The sequence below is a fragment of the Hemiscyllium ocellatum genome, chromosome 10, assembly GCF_020745735.1.
Source record: "Hemiscyllium ocellatum isolate sHemOce1 chromosome 10, sHemOce1.pat.X.cur, whole genome shotgun sequence".
In the NCBI taxonomy this organism is placed as follows: domain Eukaryota; kingdom Metazoa; phylum Chordata; class Chondrichthyes; order Orectolobiformes; family Hemiscylliidae; genus Hemiscyllium; species Hemiscyllium ocellatum.
In genome coordinates this window covers 32,218,258-32,242,939 of record NC_083410.1, presented here as the reverse complement: position 1 = coordinate 32,242,939, position 24,682 = coordinate 32,218,258, and the positions used below count along the sequence as shown (strand labels likewise).

The 24,682-nt window shown below is 38.8% G+C and overlaps 1 protein-coding gene across 2 annotated transcripts in view; it reads right to left on the bottom strand.

The window, feature by feature from the left end:
* Positions 1-6,738: 6,738 nt before the first annotated feature.
* The window catches only part of camkmt (calmodulin-lysine N-methyltransferase), a 375,134-nt gene continuing 357,190 nt past the window's right edge, over positions 6,739-24,682 (bottom strand). For both annotated transcript variants that reach the window (XM_060831383.1, XM_060831384.1), the window contains exon 11: positions 6,739-7,040. In XM_060831383.1, coding sequence (XP_060687366.1) covers positions 6,939-7,040 — 102 coding nt within the window. In that variant the 3' untranslated portion in view covers positions 6,739-6,938. The remainder of the gene's footprint in view (positions 7,041-24,682) is intronic.

The window sequence follows — 24,682 nt, the reverse complement described above, 5'->3', positions numbered from 1 at the left end:
CTGTATGGGAGAAGATGGGGTGGGAAAAGAAGCTCTGAGTGCTGCAGCAATAGAAGGGACAGGAGGGATGGACAGTGACCCTAAACCTTGAAAGTACAAGACACTTTCCACCACCAGCATATCCAAACGTATGTGGCTTCTCCTTTTCCTGATCCATCCTATAACCTGTCAGGCTGTGTCACTCAGCACAATTCTACACCATCATGGGAAGTGGGTTCAAGAAGTCCCTACATAATGATCCATGAAAATTGCATTGAATCAACAAATCAACATTGAAACTGCAGGTAAATGGTTAGCATGTCCAGGAAATTCAAATTGCGGCAATCACAAAATTGACTACTAAATCCAGACTTTCAAATAGTCATGTTATTAGCACTGCATCTATCTTGTGACTATTCCAACTTTTGGCCAAAAACACCAATTTGTATGATTTCTTATACTTTCCATCATCCTTGTTACCTATGCCCACCCTATTGGTGTGCTAAATGACAAAAAGTGACTGGTGACCTGGTCTGAAGCCTTTGATAGTTCAAGAAGGCAGCCCACCATCATGTTCTCCAGATTAATTAGGTTTGGGCAATAAATGCTGTCCTAGACAATGTGCCTACATACTACAAATGAATAAAGAGAAAAATTAAATAAGAGGATAGATCAATGAAAGGTAAGTTGGTGTTCTTTGCTGAAGTGAAAAATGTGTTGCTGGAAAAGCGCAGCAGGTCAGGCAGTATCCAAGGAACAGGGGAATCAAAGTTTCGGGCATAAGCCCTTCTTCAGGAAGCCCTTCTTCTTCCCCTGCTCCTTGAATGCTGCCTGACCTGCTGTGCTTTTCCAGCAACACATTTTCAGCTCTGATCCTCAGCATCTGCAGTCCTCACTTTCTCCTAGTTCTTTGTTGAAGTGGCAGGATATTGGTTAAGAAAAAGCAGTGAGAATTGTTTGTATGGATTTTGAAAAACCATTTAAGTACATGTTGCATAGTTGAAGCACATTACTAAAGCAAGTGTGGCAGCATGAGAGTTCCATTCATGCTTATGTAAGAGAGAATGATTAGTCATAGATATTTTTCAATTGGAGGAATGTAAATTTGAATGTAAATGTACCAAGACTTTTCCAATATTATAAAAGATCTGGATTGATGCACAATATTAATTTTTACAGATGACAACTATGATGTGTATAGTAAATAACTTAGCGAGCATACAGATTAATAGATTGATTGTGCAGATAGATGCTAGATGAAATTGAATGCTGAGATGATACATTTTGAAGTGAGAGTAAGAAAGTGCTATTGATAACAGCAACTTGCTTGAAATTACATCTTTTATGTAGTCAAACATCCTGAAGTGTTTAATGGTACACAAAATGGTAAAAGCTGATAATATAGCATTAGAGAGCAGGCTTCAGATAAATAAATCTTTTAAACTAAGAGGTCAAATTTGTTAAAAAATGTTACGTCGTCAAACAGTCACAAATAGATAAATTAAATAATGTGAAACCAATACAAACCATTTGGTTAGGATTTAGCTGGAGTTCTCAGTCCTGTTTTTGGCATCCTACTTTTGAAAGGATCTTAAGATCACAGTGTTTACAAAAGCAATTAATTGTGATATCAAAAAAGAATAATTTTGTTAATGAGCAGAGTTACTCTGTTCATTGAAGGAAGAAAGCAAAGAGAATTCTTTGAGGAGGTAACAAGCACGGATAAAGGGAAAGAAGTGGATATATTTGGATTTTCAGATGTTTGATAAAGTTCCATACGTTAAGCTATTGATTAAGATAGGAGACTACAATGTTGAAGGTAGTATGTTAGCATGGATAGAGGATTACCTAACTAATAGCAGACAGTTGGACTGTGGAATTTTTAGGATGGCAACCTGTTCCTAGTGGACTGTCACGGGGATCAACACTGGGGCCATAATTACTTACAATACATCTTAATGCCTTGGATGAGGTAAGTGAGTGTTTTATCGACAAGTTTGTGGATGACAAAAAAACTAAGAAGGCAAAAGGTGTGGATAACACAAAGAATTTGTAGAACAATTTTTGTTTTAAGATAGGTTAAGTGAATGAGTTTTGTCCACCAGACTTTTGACCAATATTGGAAAATATTATTAAAATGGAGGAAGACTGAAGAAAGCTACTGAATGTAGAGATTTGGGAGTCCTTTTGCTTGAATCACAAAAAGCTAACATCCAAATTCCATGGCACATTGGGAAGGTTACTGGAATGCTAGCCTTTACTTCAAAGGGAATAGAGTATAAAAGTTGAGGTTTTGCTAAAAGTGTACAAGGCACTAATCAGATCACAACTGGAATACTCTGAACAGTTTGAGTCCCTTCTCTACAGAAAGATGTACTGACAATGGAGGCAGTTCAGAGATGGTTCACTAGACTGATACCAAGTTTGGACAGTCTTATAAAAGAGGTGCATTAGGTTGGGCCTATACTTCTTGGAATTTAGAAACATGACAGGTGACCTTATTGAATACAAGATTACATATAAAACTCTTACGAGGCTTGACAGGATAGATGTGGAAAGGTTGTTTCAGAGAGTGGGAGAGACTAGGACAACCGAGCATAATCTCAGAATAAGGGGTCACACATTTATGACAGATGAGGAGTTGGTTCTTCCCTGAGGGCAGTGAATTTGTGGAATAGTTCACCATAGCAGGCTGCTGAAGCTTTTAATCAGTAAGAGGAATCAAGGGTTATGGGAAAAAGGAGGAAAGTGGAGCTGAGGATTATCAGATCATCCATGATCTCATTGAACGGCAGAGCAGGATTGATGAGCGGAATGGCCTCCTGCTCACATACTATGAGATATTAAGAGCAAAATAATTTGAAGTGTTCAAATTTTTTCAGTGCTCTGATAAATTCAATGGTTTGGTAAGAGGACACAAATCTAAGATCCTCACCAAAGCAAGATCCCGAGTTTAGACTTTTCGAAATAAAATTGAGATTCTCAAGCTTTGCAATACCTTGCCAGAAAGTGGTAATGGAGTTCATATTAACTTTTCAAAGGTAAGATTTAGACAAGAATATTTAAAGATCAAGATTGCAGGGAACGAGCAGGGCATGGGACTAATTTGAAAGTTATTTCAGAGAGCTGTCACACATTCATTGACCTAACTGGGTTCCTCTGTGTTGTAAAATACAATTTTTCATTCATTTTACATACATGGATATCTAGACATATTCCACATGATCAATTTTCTACTAGGATTAGTTTTACATGGCTTCATCTTTCCACTCAGATGGGCCTCCCATCTAGCCCCAAAATTACAAAATAAAAATATGATTGATAGGTGGATTTTGTCTTTTCAGTTGTCTTTATGTTTAGGATTCAGCACCATGGATGGTTATAATTTGTTTTTGATTGGAAATCTTGCAATGCAGTTGTATACATGAATGGGCAAGTTCTTATTTAAGTGATGTAATGGTATGCTACTAAAACACTGCACCTCCATTGTAAATAATACATTTGCAACCTGCTGTGTGGATTTAAATTGTTAAGCACAAAAGTCAGTTTCATACACCAGTGGAAGTGTACATTTTGAAATATGACTGTATAAATTTTCCATCAAGTCACAAGCTTGAAGTCTTGTCATAGCTAGATGACTCATTACTGTAGAGCAAACTGGAGTCTGGCCAAGAATACTTTGTAGATTAAACTCTTTAGCTCTCTAATTGGATTTTCAACATACCAGCCACTTGCTGTTAAAAATGTACATTGCACATGATCAAGTGGAAAATACAAAAGCACCTCCCAAGTTAGTATATAAAACGGAGAAACCTTGGTGAAAAGACATGGTTGAGATAACGTGAGACATACCATCAAGGTTGAAAATAGCAGTAATGTAACTAAAATAGCAAAACAGTTAAAACAAAAAACGAATTTTAATTAATTTTACATATTGAATGTAAGTGGGGGAACTGGAATGTAGAAAACATTCTAGTTATGAAGAAGACCTTGATAACTCATTGTGACTGTGAGCTTTCAAGTTTTCTTCCTGAATAGAATCAATTCCCTGTTCCATGTTTCCCTGTTATGTCTCTCCTATACTTTTTAAAATCAATGCTGTGTGATATATATTTGAATATGAAATGACTAACACTTGGCCATTTCATGGGACCTTCATTGTATTACTTTACATTATACCTATAGAAATTGGAGTTTCATAATTATTTTTCAAAATTCTCTCAGCTTTACAATTTTATTCACATTGCTCCTTTTAGGAACATGTGAAAAGGAACAGCAGGCAAATAAGCACCCTAGAAACAATGAAAGCCATTTTTATATAACAGCATCACAAAACTTAAATGGAATTAGTTAAAAGTGGTCACAAATCCTTGAGCATTCTTTTACAAAACTCCTCAGAGAATGCCTTGAAAAAGCAGGTCAAAACCCCGAAAGCTCTTGAACTAAGATTGCCACAGAAAAATCTTCCCAGTTGCTGACTAATAGGCAGCAATCACCCCGGGAATAGAAAAGCCAAGTATGCTTGAAACATGGTCACAATTCCTAATAGCGCTTGTCACACTTAAGACACTGCAAGCTCCTTCTGAGCAACTGCAAAACTGCCTGGCAATTCATAAAGCCAACAGTTTAAAGTTTATTACGATGAAATCACTTAATGACACCCATTGCTGGAGGCCCTCTATTTCTGAAGCTGAATTGAATTTCAGATTTTTACCATGCTCAACAATTTCATATTGGAGGCTACAGCCACAAAGTTGACCTTTGAGCTTGTGCTGCATGGGGTGGCTGTCTCTTTATTCACATCAGCACAGTGTACCTTTTTCTTTAAAGGTTGCTCTGCTGTCTGAATCTCCTTTAGAATTGACATTGCTCTAAAACTGTAACATTTTGAGGCCTTTCGTGGTTAACAGCCATTGCAGCGATATTACGTTGGTTCTGAGCACTCTTACCTAATCTAGCAAAAACATTGCAAGTATATGCCACTATAAGGGGGCAGTGTCAGTGAGGTGGACCCGAAGTGGACTCATGGCAGTGGTGGAATCAAGTTTGGGCAGGTGCAGTACCCAGCAGCATTGCTGATGACTGCACTGATGAGGTCCAGCAAGGACCCATAGCGGCGGGCATCAGTGGAGGCAAGATGACACCAAACGTGGCAACTCCTGTTCCAGTGGTGGTGCAGTGAAGAGCCACCAGGCCCAAGGCAGAGCACTTAACAAGAAGGACTGTAAAGTTGAACACTATTTATTTACTTTTCTGCCTTTTGGGTTCTATGTTTTGATTTATTTTTCAGTGTTTTAAGATGGCGTCAGAGTGGCACACTGTACAATACTTGTCACAGTATTTTGTAATGAAATACACATGACAATAAATACTTAAGCATGCTGATGCACACAGCCAAATTTTAGCTGCAGTGGAAATTGTTAAAATAAATCTTACTCAAAAGACATGTTGACATTCAACATTTTGTTTCACAAAGCTTTAAAATACCTTTTTAGTTCATTACGATCTACTGCACCTCAGCGCAGAAGATACTTCTTCAGTCATGCAAATTTGTTACTTGACAAACTCATCTCAGACTGTTATCATCTGCTGTTTGTGTTTAACAACAGGAGAGGAGCTCTGACGAAACTGTTGTAATGGCTACACAAATTACTCAGCTGAAAGCTCTTCACAAAACCAAACGCTATTAATCAGTAGTTCTTACCAAGGTGCTAATTAAAAACAATTTTCCTTCTCAGTTTGCAACACTAAGCCTCCATCATTTGCTCAGCTCCTTGGAATCTGCTACAGTATACATTCCTACAACTAGATCCCAGTATTAAGTGCTAAGCTTTCCTTTCAGGACCTGCTTAATCACAGGAAAGAAGAAAGACAAAGAAAGAAAATAAAAGGCACAATACAGGACTGCAAAGGCAAAAAAAATCATACTCAGCATCTCAGAATTCTTACTTTCCTCAAAGTTTGGGCCAAAGCAACATCTCGATAAATAGCAATAACCAGTAAGCTTAAAGACTGCTTCTGAAACTGGTCTGTCTTTCACTGTATCCTAGTTTTTGCCCCTACTCTTTCTATATAATGATGGCTCATCTAATGTGTGCAATGATATAAGGATTTTCCTGAGAAAGATTGATGAGGAAAATTAAATATGTAAATAATTAGGAATCACTCTAAGAGCTTCACGATATCTACTGTGATAACATCAAATTGAGGTTTAGAAGCAATTATTCTAAAGCACAGGCTTAAAATAAGGTTAACACAGTGAGCTGCTCGAACCAAATCCTGCAAAAGGTTCATTCTCTGCAGAAAGTAAGAAACTGCATGGATTCCTTGCACCTAAACAGATAATAACCACTCAGCACACTCCTTCATCTTGACACAAAACACTGAGACTAATCATACATAATTGGAAGGGAGGAGCAGAGGGTTGGCCAGGCTTTATCTCACAAAAGCTAAGTGGTCAAGTTTACAAGATTCCTGCAATGATGCAGATAGGTAAACGAAATTGAAAACCACCCAAGATTTCTGTAAAAACCTATGTTTCTGGCAAAAAGATGAAGAAAATAAAGAGATTTTGCAGATTACTTATTATTAATGAATTTTTTTTCTGTATATTTTATTGAAAAATAAACAAATGCACACTGTTCTTTATGTAAGAAAACAGCATTTGGAAAATAATATATGTTAGAAAATAAATGACTTGACATTTTAAGTAACAAAGCAATCAAAAAAATTACATATATACCAATTTTAGTGAGGAAAATTGTTTTAATTGGAAAAGTATGGAACATTACAAATTCTGTGGATTTTCTGGGCGAGAAAAGAGGTAAGTTTACACTTGTGAATTTTCCTTAATCTTCACCAACAAAAGTATTCCTTCCATATGAGCGTCCTAACTGTGCTTTCATATTGTTGAGTGCAGCTGCTAGAGGAACCAAGAAGATGGCAGCACATCACAGGTCTCAGCTTGGTTGGGCATTGATGGCTGTTTCCTGCTTAGTCAGAGTGACGAGGACAGGATAGTGGAGGTTCTCATCATATCTCTCATTTTTTTCATCTTTCATCTGAAAAAAAAAGAACCATTTTGCTAAATCAAAATGAAAACACTTCCCATTATATTCAGATATCTCTGAAACTCATCTACCTAATGATAAATTTTTGTTGCGTGGTTTTATCTCCTCCATGATTTGGGTTCAAGACAGATTGGTTAAAGCAAAGGAAAGGTTCTGACTTCAGGCTCTGGCTTCTGTATAATGCTGCTTATTACATTTTAACCATGATGTGGAGATGCTGGTGTTTGGACCGGAGTGGACAAAGTTAAAAATCACACAACACCAGATTATTATAGTCCAACAGATTTATTTGGAAGCACTAGCTTTCGGAGCACTGCTCCTTCATCATTCTCCCTGTGTCTGTATGGGTTTCCTCTGGGTGCTCTGGTTTTCTCCCACAGTCCAAAAATGTGCAGGTTAGGTGACCTGGACCATGCTAAATTGCCCATAGTGTTCAGGGGTATATAGGTTTGGTGCATTAGTCATGGGAAATGTAGAGTAATAGGGTTGGAGAATGGGTCTAGGTGGGATACTCTTTGGAGGGTCGGTATGGACTTGTTGGGCCAAATGGCCTGTTTCTGCACTGTAGAGATTCTCGGTTCTAATTTCACTGTTACATTATTGAAAGGTAATTCCATAAACTCTGCCATTTAAAATGTTGATCTAATCCATGTGCTTTTCTGCATGTGTTTCTAACATTTGCAAAGTTAAGGATCTCAATCTAGCTCTCCATGTGTTTGTCTTTCTTCTTAAATCTACTTAGCTCTGTGAAATGATTGCAATGTTTTGGTGTCCCAAACCGCTGACACAACACTTCCTATTTTTCTCCCATCGTAAAACACCGATTTATATTCATATATTCTCAAATGAATTACCTAGAATACTTCTTTTTTAAAAACATCTACTGTATATTGTTTCCTTATATCTCCCACACCCATCTCAAGTCTTTGACTTGATTCATCTATGTCCATAGGTGGGTCAGGAAAGTCTGTGACAACTTGCAGGAACATGTGAGAGTAAGAATCATAGCATTCCTACAGTGCAGATAGAAGCTATTCAACCCATCGAGTCTGCACTTACTCTCCAAAGCGGATCCCATTCTTCCCACCCTATTCCTGTAACCCTGCCTTTACCATAGTTAACCCACCCAGCCTGCAAAACCTTGCACGGTGGGGCAGTTTAGCATGGCTGATCAACCTAACATTTACATGTTTGCACAGTGAGAGGAAACCCATGCAGACACGGGGGAAATGTGCAAACTCCACACAGATAGTCACCCAAGGCTGGAATCAAACCTGGGTCCCTGCTGCTATGAGGCATTAATGCTAACCACTGTGCCACCACAAGGTGGGTGAGTTTTCTTTTTCTCTGTTGGCTTTTGTTCATGCTTGTTGAAGGGATCTGAGGTTGATGTAATTGCAGAAATTATGGGTAAGTTGCATCTTCTCTATCATTAACCTATGGATAGTGTTAATTCTTCAAGACTGTTTTTAAAGTTATTACAATATTAACTTGTTCTTCAATGCTTTTATGGATCTGTGCTGAAAATGTGTTGCTGGTTAAAGCACAGCAGGTTAGGCAGCATCCAAGGAACAGGAAATTCGACGTTTCGGGCCAGAGCCCTTCATCAGGACCTGCTGTGCTTTAACCAGCAACACATTTTCAGCTCTGATCTCCAGCATCTGCAGACCTCACTTTTTACTCGAAGATTTTATGGATCTGTTCAAAGGCATGAATGGTAATGTTGGCCTGGAAATGATTTGGTTTGATGCTTGGAAGGTTCTTTGGACTGTAATAAATTTTTGAGAAATGACCTATTTTTATATAATGAATGCACGGTTGATGTAAGGCTGGACAGTTTTGTATTTGGCATTATTGGGTTTTGGAATGACACCTATGGTAAGATATTAGCCATCAGACTGCTTAGGATTTTTATTTTGGTGTTGCCGCACATGATATATCGTTCCTGTTTGAGATCTGATTGAATGCTACATGGTGTCAACACTTTTGGTAGAATGTGTACAGCATATGCAACTTTTGCTATATGATTTTTGGATAATTTTCTAGACTATGTAGCCGCTGCACTTTCTGTCCTTGTTCTTGAGTTAGATTTTTTTTACTGAAGAAGTTCAGTGATTGATTTATCTAAGAGACAGATGATTCTGAGACAACTGAGTTGTTACTTTAATTTTCAATAGTTGAATAACTCAGGTCACTAATGAAGCTACCTACAGTCTTTTTGGGACTGAATATTTGCTATTGAAGTGTAATCTTGCCAGCATCCTATTTGTTCTTGAAGTGAAATATTGATTAAAAACCTGTTAGATGACTGTCAAATATATACTTCATATCTGTCTGTTGCCAATGTAACACAAGATGTGATATTCTTCCCATATGGGTGAGAAGTGTATAAACCAGTCCAGTGTTTGATTTGGTGCTCAATCCTGAATCTGGGTGCAACCTTAGAAATCGTGCAGTCCAAACTTGTCAATTTGTTGATAAATCAAATAGTTCTGAAAGCTTGGATTTTTCTGTTGGAAAAATTGATAAAAGTGAATTTTGTTTCATTGTCTGCTTGCACTTGATATCATTGATTATCTTCTTGGCCTCAATCACTGTGAGGATTTTGATCTCCTTGTTCAACACTCATTTCATTGTCCTGTTATATGCTAAGTTGACTAAAGTAGTTATTAAATCTTTGTTGTTCCAAAGATTGTTGCTGCAGAACCAAAATTGAAAACTGTTAAAGTTTCTGCAGTTCTAAATCTTTTTCTGATAAATTTCAGTTTTCCTTTATCAATATGGTCACAGTGATGAATGAGAACATTATCTTTTCAAGATGGATGAAAGATTTCTAAAAGATCTGTGGGTAGAAATCTTCTCAAAGTGTTGTCATTTAATAAGATTCAATGGTTTTTTGATTGTATCAAAGATGGTTATCATGATTTTATAGAGATTGTTCTTTTTCTTTGGGCGTCTCCTGGGGTGTTTTCACATTGGCCCAGTTCCTCCGACACAGCCTTGGATACTGGACCCTAGCCCATCTTTTGCGCTCGAAGCGAAAACACCTCAGAAAATGTCACAAGAGAAAGAACAATCATAACAGATGCCATTCACACCAATTTTTTTCCCTGCATCTGAGTTGTTCTTGCACCTCATTCATCACCATGTGATCAAATTCATGACTTTTGCTTTATTTCAGACCTTTTCTTAAACTAATAAAAAAATGAAAACTTCTCAGTTACTCAGTAAAATCTATGCTTCCTGCTCAAACTACTATAACATTAAGATTTAACTAATTTTATTGTTGGGTTGGATCTTTTCCAATTGATTTACCTTACAACTATTTCTGAAGAGCTTTCTTTACTTTTGTTAACTTAGTCATCGTGTGAGTTGTTTAGAAATTGTGAAATTAGTGTTAGGAATCTTAACTGTTTACAGGCCTACATTTTCGTTTGAAAATGAAATTTACTTCTTCTTTCCTCCAACTGATCAAATCTGCTTTGGGTGTTCACTATTCACCCACTTTCTGCAGGTGCTCAACATGGATTTATCCCCTTGGCTGCCAGTGGGCTTTTACTTACCTCACTGCTTCAACCTTGTTTTCTCTATCACTTGATGTAAAAGGCTTTTATTCAGGCTTGTACTTGTTTTTGTGATTCCTCTGCAGGAGTTTTCTGTACAGAGATCTTTCTTCTTAAAAGCATGTGTTAGCTCTGTGGCTTTTCTTGCTGCTAGCAGTCTTAAAGCTATATTGGTAACTTTATGAAAAGGTGATTTTTTTTTACAAAAATAAAAACAAAGTGAATTATTTCAGATCTTCAGCATGTGTAATCATTTTTATTTAAGCAAATTTCTTTGAGTTTCTCTTTTCTCCAAATGATTTCATGTGCGTTTCTTGATTCTCACTACTGCCAGTATTTTCTAGGAAATTGACCCTATCACTACTCAAGTCTTTTATTGCATAATGTTGTGTACAAAATTACAAGGGATATAGATAAGATCAATAGTAGAGGGATCAATGATCAGGGGTGTAGATTTATGGTAAAGGGCAGGTGGTGTGGAGAGGATTCAAGGAGAATCAACCATAGGGTGGTGAGTATCTAAAAATCATGGCCTCAAAGAGCAGTAGAGATTGGAACTCTTTTCAACAGTTAAGAAGTATTTAGATAAGCATTTGAAGTATGATAGACTATGGGAAAAAAGTTGGAAAATGGGACGAGAGTAAATAGGTGTTCGATTCCTTCATTGGTCAGTACATTCAGTATATAGGTTGGGACGTCATATTGTGACTGTACAGAACATTGGTAAGGCCACTTTTAGAGTATCGTATTCAATTCTGGTCTCCCTGCTATAGGAAAGACATTGTTAAATCTGAAAGGGTTCAGAATAGGTTTACAATGATGTTGCTGGGACTGGAGAGTTTGAGCTATTGGGGAGAGACTGAATAGGCTGGGGCCTTTTACCCTGGATTGTTAAAGACTGTGGATGACCTTATATAAGTTTATAAAATCCTGAGAGGCGTGGATAGGATGAAGAGCCAACGTCTTTTTCCCAAGGTTGGGGAGTCCAAAACTAGACGGCTTAAAGTGAAAGGGGAATGATTTAAAAGGGACCTGCGGAGCAACTTTTTCACACAGGGGGTGATGTGTGTAAGAAATAAGCTGCTTGAGGTGGAGACAGGCACAATTACAGCATTATAAAAGGCATTTCAACAGGTATGTGAATAAGAAAGGTTTAGAGGGATATGGGTCAAATGCTGACAAATGTGACTAGATCAGTTTAGGATATCTGGTTGGCATAGACAAGTTGGACAAAGGGTCTGTTTCCGTGCTGAATGACCCTCTTGATAGCTGTCGACATGATGAGCTGAAGGACTTCTTTCTCTGCTGCAAAACTCTATGACTTTATTCCTACATCCATGGGTTTGGGTTCAAGAAAAGCTGATCAATGCGAAGGCCAGATCAAAAACCATTTTCAGGCTTGGCTTCTTTATAACAGTGTCTATTATATATTAAGACTATTTAGAATAATACATGGTTTTCAGAGATATACCAGACTCTAGTCTTACTGTTACTGTGCTTCTAATATTCACATAGGAAGCCTTCAGGTTTCTGACTAATGTTTCTTGTGTTTCTCTTTTTATTCTTAAATAGTACAGTGTGGATGAAGTTATGTCCAGTAAGGAGCAACTCCATGACAACACTGCAAGGTCCTAAAGTCCTTACACAACAGATACAACTCCTTGGTCTGAAAAACTAAGCTGTTCTTTCTTCTCTTCTCCCACCTTGCCATCTCCACTTCAATTAAGACTGAGGCAAGAAGGCCTATGGATAACCTTCCTATCCCACTGCCCATTTTAATTTTATTTATTCATTAAATGTATGTGTCAACAATTATTGCCCATTCCTAATTGCTCAGAGGCCAACTAAGAGTCAACCATGTGGCTATGGCTCTGGAGTCACATGTAGCGCAGACCAGGTAAGGACATCAGATTTCCTTCCCTAAAGGAGCCAGATTGATTTTTACAATAATTGACAACTTTTAAATTACTTAAAAACTGAATTCAAGTTTCACCATGTCATGGTGGAATTCAAACAAGTTTCCCCTGAACGTTAGCTTGGCTTTCTAGATTACTACTTAGTGACATTAGCACTATGCTACCAACTCCTCCCAGCTGAAGTCAATTCATCATGATATTTACCCAGTGATGGACTAAAGACATGCCATACAAGGAGTTCAAAATGCAAATCCAAACATGTTTGCTTGCAGGCTCTGATGGGGTTATCCCTTGTTCAAAGGTACCCACAGCCTGATTGGAGGACCTGGCACTGGGAAACGGGTGGGAGTCCCTGAAAGCCACCCTCTTATTGCTAGCTAGCTTCCCCAACCACATACTGCATTCCCATCATCACTCAACTGTGCCTGGGATTCTCCTGATCCAAAGCCTTGGGTGGTGTTGCTGAACACAGAAGAGCCACTGATCTCAGATTTCCTGGAGTTCTTGGTAGGTTGGGCCTCTGTCCCCAGGGTAATTGACACTGCTGGCTAAGTACGTGATAGGCACTGAATTGCACGGGATCTTCTTTAAAACATCCAACTTGAGACTTTTGCTGACTCTTAAGCTGGCGAACTAGATGACTGTCATCTCCATTAAATCCAGCTCACTGTAATTGAGCTTTCACCTCTGAGCTAGGAATGACTGGAGAGGGTGGAGGAAATTGCAAACAACAGTCAGGGTTCCTGGTGCTGACTGCCATTCAGTAATAACTGCAATAAGAGTGGCCATTGGTTGATGACCATATTGGGGTTAAGCTCTGATATCCCAAGGTAAGGGGGTCTGCTGAAACTTTTACATCTCAAAATGAGGGTGGTTAGTTATTTATGAAAGTGATGTTTTTAGGACAGGATACAGGAAAAAGTTGGAAAGGTTAGGGGTAAACTGGAAATATCTTAACTTTGCACATTATGACCATTCAATGTTATTTTAGGGAGGCAGCAAATGAGGAACATTGCATTTCCCAACTAACCAAAAAATGCAAGCAAACTCTGTTAGAAGGTTATTCCTGTCACCAGCCCATATTCTGTATAAAATAATGGCAAAAGAAGTAAATGAATCTCTAAAATTGTATAACATACACTGTCAGTTCACAAATGAAGACCAGCCACTTGTTTGAAAAGTTAATAGTGTTCAGCCCTACACTTGAACATTATTTTTCAGCTTCTGGAGGGAAGGCAGAAATGGATGGGTGGGGCAATGGGAGGAAGGTGTTAAAAAATGAAGTTTACTTAAAAATAGGAGAATGATGTACAGGGCAGTTGAGATGGGAACAATGGATCAGTGGGCCACAATTGCGAACAATGTCAGATCTGTGGCAATTAGTAGAGGTGCAATGTTGTTCCTCCTGATGACTGTTAATCATCTTCCTGAGTGGTTGTTAAGTCCACGTTTTGCTAGACAAATTGCCAAGAACTGACAATTTTCAACTCACAAAACACCCCATCCTCAAAGTATGAGGCTGAGTAGTCATCTCCTGCAGAGAACAGCTGGGGTGTGTGACATGAGGGTCTAATGCAAAATAGAAAATTAAAATTCATGAATCTCTTCACAATCATTTGTGTAACAAGATTAGGATGAGACAGCAGAAAATAGCTTGTATTATCAGCCTTCTTACAGTTCTCCAGCTGGTTATATTCTATTCTAAAACAGTACAGATAAGAGGATAACATATAGCCTTAAGAAGAAAAATGCTCATCCTGATTTGGAGAAATATGGATTAAATTGAACAAGGAATCACTACAGCAATTTTATTTTAAAGGACAATATTGTAGAAAACACATAGAATATATCAGATTTTAGTCTATGTTCAACATACATGAACAAATCACAAAAAAAACTCTCTCATACCCAGTCAGAGCAGACCTTTCTCAGTCTTCAGGTACTATTGTCACCCTTTCAAATCATGGTTCCAGGGATGAGGACCTTAGTAATGAATATAAAGGAACGTCTACCAGCAGTTCGAGATGGAGAGAGAGGGCATCAAGCAGGGGAATTTTACTTAGATTACTTACAGTGTGGAAACTGGCCTGTCGGCCCAACAAGTCCACACTGACCTGCCGAAGTGCACCTACCCAGACCCATTCCCCTGCACCTAACGCTACGGGTAATTTAGCATGGCCAGTTCACCTAACCTGCACATTTTTGGACTGTGGGAGGAAACCCAAGCAAACATGGGGAGAATGTGCAAACTCCACACAGACAGTTGCCTGAGGCATGAATTGAACTTGGGTCTCTGGCCCTGTGAGGCAGCAGTGCTAACCACTGTGCCACCGTACCACCCAAACAGTTCAAACAGTTGTACCAGGGCCTCCATCAACCGGTGGCGATGATGAGTGTGGGAGGGCTCATTCGAAGAAGGAAAGGACAGACAAAGTATTCCTTAACCCAATGTAAAATACAGACTTCATTCTGTGTAAAATCTGTAAATAATTCCTTGTTTAACCTTTGGTTTCACTTCATGTTTGCAACGATTTTAATGGAATAAAGAAACCCTGCTTTGTGATCATTGGGCCATCCATGTTCAAATCAAACATTACATCTCTTGCACAGGATTCTACAGCATAGGTATCTTGTCATAACAGACAAGGTTAAAGGTGTCTGGCCAAGTGGGTGATGGAGAAATTGAAAGTAGCAGTGTCTGAGAGACAGGCTAAAGCTGCTCCAGGATCACTGCAGCATCCTTGGCAGAGGAAGTCAGAATCGAGGCAGATGTTCACTTGATGTTACAGAGGGAGGGAGGCAGTACTCTTGCTAGGATACTCTACTCACCAATGTGCAGAAAACTGGAAAGATTCGGGAGAAGACTATGATGATCTGGCAATTGAAGACTGGACTGAGGATGTCAAGCTGATTATGGCATCCAGAAGCCAAGATGTGAGCAGGTGGCTTTGGTAATGGAACATTTACATAGGAAAGCCTGTTGGGAAATATTGGAAGGTGTACAAATGTTCAAATAAGTCTGTGGCAGATCTTTGAAATATTAACATAGGTTTGGGCAGATATCAGTGGCCTGACATACCCATTGCAAAGGTTTTATGAGTCGAAGAAAGTTGAAGGGGTGGATCTGGTTTCTGCATTATCCTTTGGATCCTTCCCTTAAATTGACCAGAGACAAGCATTTGAAGGACTATCTAGCTAGTAGAAGTAGTGAGGGATTGGAATGTCCAGATGAAGCTGAGGAGGCATAATAGTGACACACCTCAAATACCTTTCTTTGAAGCACTGGAATGTATTATTCAGATCATAGGATCCAATCTTTCCCCAAGGCCAAGAAAAAGAATACCATCAGGAAGGTGACTGTTGGTGAAGACAAGGGTGTAAACCTCAGGCTAAAGGGTCAGGTGGAACAGACAGCAATAAGCAAGCACAGATAGTGCTCTCTTATCTCCAAGGATGTTCCGAAGAGGTGCTCAAATTGACAGGACTGGGTACTTCAAACATGACTGCCTTTAGCAACCATGGCTGCCATTACCATCAGCCACAGAAACTCCATCCAGTGTAATGGCCTTTCCTTCTCACATTAAACTGTAAATACTCAGTGGGAGCCAGGCAGGGGTCAGGATCCTTCAGAACAAGGCTCAATCCTATGTACAGGAGTAGTGAGCCTGAAATGTGGCAAGGTGTAAGCATTATTCCAAAACGGCATAAGAGAGGACACATCAGTTTTTACTCGTTATTTTTCCCAGAAGTATCTTGCTGAAGATTGAGTTTTGATTGATGTCTGTTCTCTCATCCAGGTCTCTGCTTTGCATGGGATGGACATTCGCTATCATGGCTCCACTGAGTTCTGGATGATATTTCTCTCTCTATTCAAATGCTGGGGTTTCTGATAGTTTGTTCAATATTTCAGTGGAAGTATGACAGTTGGGAATATCTGCAGTGTTGAGATTTAATGTATTAATAAATATCTAGTCATCCTTTGAAAGTATATACAATGATTGTTACAAGCAGCAAATTACAAGGTTGGCATATTGGGCACAGGAACCTTTGACCTTGTTTGATGCACACAAAGTGTATTAGTCTGTGTGGTTCTCTTGAACTGTCACAGGGAACTGTGATATTCTTTTAGCCATGTGCACCATCACATATCTTGAATGGTCATGTCAGCCGGCTGTAACAAGTCAACATTAGGCCTTGCTAGAAAGTCACATGTCGCACAGCTCCCACTTGGTGGAACTCTGGAAGCCACCTTTGCCATAATGGGTGAAAAGAATAGAGTACCAATGCAGATTGCCAACATCAGCAACAATGATGTTTACTTCCAACCAAGAATGTCCATAAGTCTCCTTAAACCCGCCAGTGTCGTGAACAGTGGATCAACTAGAGGAGATATCTCTAACCTCATTTCATAAAAGGCCATTGGCAAGTTGGAGGAGACCCAGAAGAGGCAATTGGTTTCTATTCTCACCAAGTAAAGATCATAATGACATTGGAGATTGCGACCTGGTAAGCCATCGGATTGTGACCAAAGTGTCCAATAAACGTTCCAGACTGCTGGATCCCACTCATCAATGGGGGGAGATCTAGGACTACTTACAGAAGTCATTGGAGTAATGTGTCATCAAATCTGTAACATCTTCCCTACAGTCCTTGTGAAGAAGAAAGAAGGACACTTTAAGCAAAGGCGCTTAAGGTTGCTATCCTCTGTCTGGGATTGAGGAAGCATCGCAAGTTCCCAGAGGTGCAAAGTCTTTCTGCAGTTTTGATTTGGACCATAGTTATTATCAGCTACCCATCACTGAGCAAGACATTGTAACGAAGAGATTTCAAATAGGCAGTAGAGCCTTTATGAATACATAAGTAGTTCATTTGGGGTCTGCATTGCTCACCTTCACATGTGAGATAGATACATTTATTGACAATCCTAATTTCCAGTCCCTCCTTTGTATCTGGACAACATACTTTTCTTTGACTTCATAATCAAGGAGACTCTTGCAAAACTAAACACCATCCCAGCCCACTTGTCTTAGTTTTAACCTGAAAGTCAAACCAGAGCAGTGCCAACTTTTCTAGACAGAAGTACAGTACTTAACACTTCATTAGAAGGAAGGCAATACTCCTGATGATGAGAAAGTCTATGTGGTACACCAGTACCCTCACTTAAGACTGGGAGGGCATAATGGGAGTTCCTTGGACTAGTGGGCTACTATAGGAAATTTGTGCAAGGCTATTCACAGTTGGTCACCTGATTCCATGATTTACTGAGGAAGTCAAAGAATGACTGTTTACGAGAGGATGTGTGAAGTGTTTCTTCACAGAGCAGCACAGAGAGTTTGACACCAGCATCTTAAGCCTCGTTTGCACCCTTAAGCAGAAGCTTGTCTCATCACCTGCCCTTGGCTACCCCGATTTCTGACTCCCCCATCACATTGGAAACTGCCGACAATATGCCTGGTCTAAGAACGGTGTTACAGGACAGTAGAGGGTGGTTATCGCTTACATTAGTCGGAGTCTCAAACTGAATGAGTGGAATATGGAGAATTACTCCAACATGAAACTCGAACTGCTGGCTTTCAAGTAGGCTATTTCCTATAAAATCAGACATTGGTGTACAGTTTGAACTGTTTATAGACAACAACCCACTCAACTATTTTTAAACGTCCACCAAGCTAGGAGCAACATACACCCCAAAAGGCTGTTGAATGCGTGCAGTTCCAGAACAGTTCAGGCAAAATTTATGCAATGTAGATACACTTAGGTAGAAGACTGACCACAGGAGGAACCCATTCGTGCCAGGTTGGGGGAGGGAGTGCTATAGGAAATGCCATGCCAATGTTGACCCTGTTCCCTATGACATTTCAATTAAGATTTAGCAGAATGATGCACTTAAATGTGAGGCCGAAACCAGGTTCAGACAGGTAGAGCTAGGTTGGTTTCATTTTCCCATCTATCTTGAAAGAGGACTTCAAGTAGATTTGCCTCATTAGCGTGGCATATTCCTGACGAAGGACTTTTGCCTGATTTTTGATTTTTTGTCGATTCTCCTGCTCCTCAGATTCTGCTGTGCTTTTCTAGCACCACACTCTCGACTCTAATCTCCAGCATCTGTAGTACTCACTTTCGCCTACCATTACTGCAAGGCCTAACATCCATCAAACCTATGCCAGCTGATGAGGTATTCTGAGCAGGCACTGAAACTGTAGAGGTTTTAATTTATATAAATCACACACATTACATTATCACTCATTTTACAGTTTGGAGTTTAAAGTAGTGGCATGTGTTTCAGGGGGCTTAATAATTAACTGGTCCGTCTTTCAGCAGCCAGGACTTTTAAACCAGTATGTATCAAAGAACAGGGAACCGTGCCACTTCTGAGTCATAATGGAAGCTCAGTTGTGTGAATAACCAATGACAAGGTTTATATCAAGCTCTCAAGACCAAGAATTGAAAGAAGCAATTTAGTCAAATTTGTAGATATAATATTAAAGGGAACTCTTCTCTAATATTTGAGTATTGTAAAGTGATGGTGTTGGAATAGCTGGAATTTTCTGCTGCCATGTATGGAAATCTTTCAATGTGCTACATGGAAATAGCATAGTTTGTTCTATTTTGTTTTAATTTCTTTTGTGTTGCATTTTAATATTAAACCTAGATGCACAATGATGCATGTTTGTGTTTCAGTGGAAGACTACTTTGTTAAACACAGAATAAACAAAATATGATCTATTAAGCCAGATTTCAGACTGGCATCTGACACGTGCAGTAGCAACATCAGCTGGGATCATAAGTAGGTGCTGGAAAAGGATTGGGGAGGAGGATGAAGTCCTCTCTCAGCAGTCATGGCAAGGAGAAGACGTGAACTAAATCATCATTCTGGATAGCCTCAAGCATCAAGTATTGATAGCAGTTCATGACTGAACAGGACAGAAAAGACAATTGCCCTGAGCAAAGAGCAGTGTTACTGGCTCAGGATGGCTGCTGGTATTGATGACAACTGTCAACATTGACAGAAGTATAAACAGGTAAAAACAAGGACTGCAGATGCAGTATACCTCATTGACTGAGGTATACTGTGGCCAAATCAAGGAAGTAACTGAAACTCTGCATGGGATCCCTAGTTGCCAAAAGACTTCATGCAATTGATCTTATGGTTCTTGACCCCAGTAGTAATGGAACAGTGCATGTTTTTGTACTGAAAGATATCTTCACCAAGTTCACACAGGCCATTCCCACCTGTACCCAAAGACCTAAACTATAGCCAAAGTGTTAGTGCCTGATAAATTTGCCCAATACAGTGTTGAATGTTATATTCATTGTGATCAGGGGCACAACTTTGAGAACCAGATCCTACAGGAGCTTTGCAAGGTCTATGGCACTGTTAAGAGCTGCAGCATTTTCTAGGATAATTGAAGGATTCAAGTACAGTGCATGACTGTGCACTTCTTTCTTCCTAAGAGTAAACAAAGAAGCCTGAGTACCTTCCAGAACTGATTTAACATTTATAAGCGGCCCACACTCATCCCCAGGCTATTTTCCTACCTGTTCTTCAGTTAAGATCTGCTCCCTTCTGTACATCATCCTCTAAGGCTCATGTACCTTTAGATTGAGGGGATCTGGTTAATGTGGATAGCTGAGGACTGTACAAGGCTAAGCCAGGTGTTTGAGACGTGACCACAAGGTGTGAGAGAGAAGTGCTGAGAAGAAAAACCACAAACAGTCACAAAGCTGACAGGATTGAACTTCCAATCAGTACATGGGTATTCTTCCAAAATCAGGGATCAAAAGAAGATAAAGGATGTGTGGGACCCTGAACCCCACAGAGTCATCAAGCAACCAGACAGAGCTGGCTGCATCCATGTGGTTGAAACAAGAGCTAAAGGACAGCCTCAGAAAATAATTTATAGAAATGAGTTGCTTGAGGTCAAAAGTCTAGTGGATGATGTCGAGACAAGCAGATCACTCAGTGTTATTGCAGAACTCGAAGTGTCAGTACTACTTATGTTATATTCATATAAACATTTTGTGTGTGTTTTCCCATTGAGCCAGTTTTTCAGCTTGGAATGTTGTGAAATAACAGTGGCATATCTGCTAGCAGCTAAATCATGGAGTCATAGGCCAACAGGAATCAGAGGTGTTCTTGATTTAGAGTCACTAAATTGTCAGGAATTGTGAATGCTTGGAATGAAAAGAGCAATTAAAATGGTCAGTTCCACTGGGTGGAGCTAGCAGAAGAGAACAGCAATGGAATATCATTGAGTGAACTCTAAGTGTCAAACTGGAACAGGCAAATTAAAGTGAATTCCTAAGCGCTGTGGCATATCCTGATTTGGTCCCAGTAGGGGGAAAATCCTCAACAGCCTATATTGTATAGGGGAGTTCTCAGGTGGGAACTAAGCAAAAAAAAAGCAAGTGATATTTTTAGATTTAAATAATAAGGGCTTAGAAAATAAATTATTAAGTTAGCCGTACTTTGTTAATTCTTTTGCAGTGTAACGTTTTGTCCTAAATATGAAATCTTGTGGCATAATTTATTTCAATTAATAACTGCAAGTTTGTTTTACTTTTTAAAAAGTTAATGTCTCACTTGATCATTACAGGGGTACAATGGTTATCCAGTTCAATTGGACTGGATCAGGAACAGTCCAGTTCGAGGGTGGCAACAGCACAACAGGAAGCTAGTCACAGTTATGCCATTCAATTAAAACTACCCATAAAAAGGTGCACAGCAGAGAATACTCATCCAATGGCATCCAGGTGAAGCAGAGTGGTGGAGCAAGTGGTCTGGATATACCTGGTAAGTAAAGGACATTTTAGGGGCCCATTAACCCTGCATGGCCAATCTACTTCACCACCATTTTCCTGCACAAACCTTGTATCCTTCGATGTTCTTGATATAACAACTGACATTTGCTTATTCAACCCTCAGTGTCCACGCAATTCACAAGTTTTAGGTGAGAAGTGTATTAGTTTACTCAGTATTTGGCTGGATGTTTGCAGTAACAATTCTCAAGGGACTCAATATGACTTTTAATTTAAAAGTGTTTACCTGCAGATTTAACAAACAAATTATTCTTGGCATGCAACATCTCTGGCAAGGCCAAATTGTTTATCCATCTCTAATGACCTCTGATAAAGTGGTGTTGAATTAGTCTTAGACCTTGTAGCAAATAACATTCAAGAGTACAACCTACTAACAGAGAATAGTTTCTAAAGGTGAAAGTTGGAAGCTAAGTATAAAAACAAAAAGGCAGAGACAGAAAACATAATTCCAGTAGCCATTGTGGAAAGTAGCAGAAATAATATACATTATAAGAACATGATTCCTCTCTGTAGTTCTGAGTCTGAATGAAATGACCAGTGGGGAGGATTGAGGTGGATACATGGCTATCTCTACCAAAGAAGAAACAAACTTGTAGCCCGGGCATTACCGCTTTATACAAAAAGATAAAGTTGAGAAGTACATTATTTTATTATTTGGATACCTGTTAATTAGATGGCAATGAAGTCTTTGACCTTCTGTTAGAGCTCTTTGATGAAATTTACAAGGAAGATTGAACTTTGATAGATTTCAGAACTAAAGATGAGCATTGTGAAGGTTGTGTTGTAAGATTGACAGAGTTCACTCAGGGATTCCTTAGATCAGTCAGTGCTTAAATTGTTATATTGTGCTAAAGTCATATCTAGACAGAGTTCTAGTTGTAACTGATGTTCAGTTCGCACAAGGAGATGGTGTCAAAACAAACAGCTGCTGTCTTGAAAGAATCACTGAGGGAACAGTCATTTCCTTTGGCCTTTCTGGATGAAATGGTACATTCCAAGGTGACACTCAAAATAGGAGACTCAACAATTGCCAGCTTTTGGAATAGTTCAGATAATGGTCACAGACACTGACACAATGGATGGATTATAAATAGGCAGAATTGGAATGAAACTGCTTTCAGGAGATCTTGCTACTGTTACAGAAAACAAAACTGGAACAGCAATAAAAAAATGAATGAATCCTGGCAAAGGCAAGGAAGAATTAATATGTACTTCAGTTAAGATTCAAAATATGATATACGATGAACTGCTCAGAGTGAACAGGTATGATTCTCAAAATGAGACAAAATGAGACTGAGGAACAGGATGAAAATAATGATGATTCTGGACAATTATATTGTTCAGCAGGAATTTTAGATGAATGTGTTAGCATGGATTTTGTATATGTGCAGTGCAGGATAGTGCGTAAACTTCAACTCGATTCACTGAGTCCTGAAGATTGGAACATGTTAAAGAATATCAAAATGCTACTTGTTTTAAGTCTGGCAATGACAATGCTCTGTGGATACTTTATATGTGAGAAGCTGTGCTGTTGAATTATTTTTATGAAAAAAATTACAAATAAAGCTTGACATGGAGTATGATAAGTAATTATTTTTGTCAAATTTGTGGATCCACTGTTAAGTTTTTGTTAGAAAGTTACAAAGGCTAAAATTCCTCAATAGTGTTGTATTAATGACATCATTCGATAAGAAACAGGGAAAAACGAACTGCCTAAGCTGCATAGACAATGTGCTCGTCCAATTTGTAAAATGTTAAAAACCTTCTGAAAGGATGCAGGTGTGGTTGATAAAATGTAAATGTGGCTTATACAAAAAAGATGACAATTGCAAGATCAGTAAATAAGTATTGAATGATGCTTATTTACCAAAACGGTCCAATTCTGGACCGTTCACTGGCATGTGATTTTAATATGATAGTTATCAAGGTATTGGGGAATGACCCAATTTTTATAGACCCAAAGACTAGATTGAGTCTTTCTACAATAATACATATTAAGGACAAATGAGTTTTTATAATCATGGAGAAATGGATAGACTTGCAACAACATTGAATGTTGGTAGTAATTGGGAATTTATCAACAATGAGCTCAGAGATGTGTGCACATAAACATCACATCTAAAACTTCTTTTAGCAATGGGCTTTGTGAAAGGAGTCAAAAGCTCATCATTTAAATCCTGTATAGAATGTAAGCTGACTGACTAGATTGCCAGCTGACAATTGCCTTGCAAAGGAGGTTCATGGAAACAGTTCTTTCCAGATGATCAGATGGTATAGTCAATCAATTAGTTATGGGCAAAATTCCAAACTGTTTTCTGTATTGTATGATAATCTTTCTGCTCTAGAATGTAGTACAGTTAGTTCAACATTTTTCTGCACATTTTTGCTTTATATGAACACAGACTGGCTTTTGTTAATGTCAAGGATTCAGCTAAGGTTTGGAGAGCATTAAAGTATTCTTTAAGACTATCTGAGGCATCATTTAATTTGGGAGAAATGATATGAAAAGGCCTTGAAAAGTCATGATGATAAGACAACATCTACCAAAACAACAAATTGTTTGACAGACATTGTCTTTCTATCACGACATTACAAAGCCTTTTAATATCATATTTCCAAAATTAAATGCTATTTTAGCTTGAGTGGATTACACAGTGAAACAAGAGATCATAGAGCTGATGCACAACAGAATTAAAAGTTCTTATGATAACGGTTTAGTGGCTGCCATTGAGTCTGACCACATATTAACAACTGAAGCAAAACAAAGTGAATTAGATTTCTGGAGAGAGCTTGGTGTTTATTCTGAAGTACCAGATAAGACATCATTGCAGCGTCGACACATTTGTATTGAAAATGTAATGCCTTGTTCTAGATCACCTTCAACCATGGGAAACATCATCATTTCATTGAGATCAGTCCAGCTTTGTCAGAATTTTATATGTTTCAATGAAGCCCTTTTCTCATTCTTCTTAACTCTAGTGAATAAAGGCCCAGTCAACACAATCTATCTACATAATAATTAATTAAATAGAATAGAGGTTGCTGGGCAGGTAATGTGTTGCCATTAGTGTGTGGATCTGGTGATGCATGAACAATGCACGGTGACCATATATGCATCAAGGGTTTGTTTTTCAAGAAGTGTCAGCTCAGGGCTGATGAGCTGGTGTCTAAGCTATGAACACTGACACACTTGCAGAATTATTCCAAGGAATAGTCACGGGATGCGAAATGTTGACTTTTGTTTCTCCACAGACACTGCCCAACCTGCTGAGTTTCTTCAGCACTTTTTATTTCAAATATCCAGCATCCACAGTATTTTGATTTTTATTCAAGG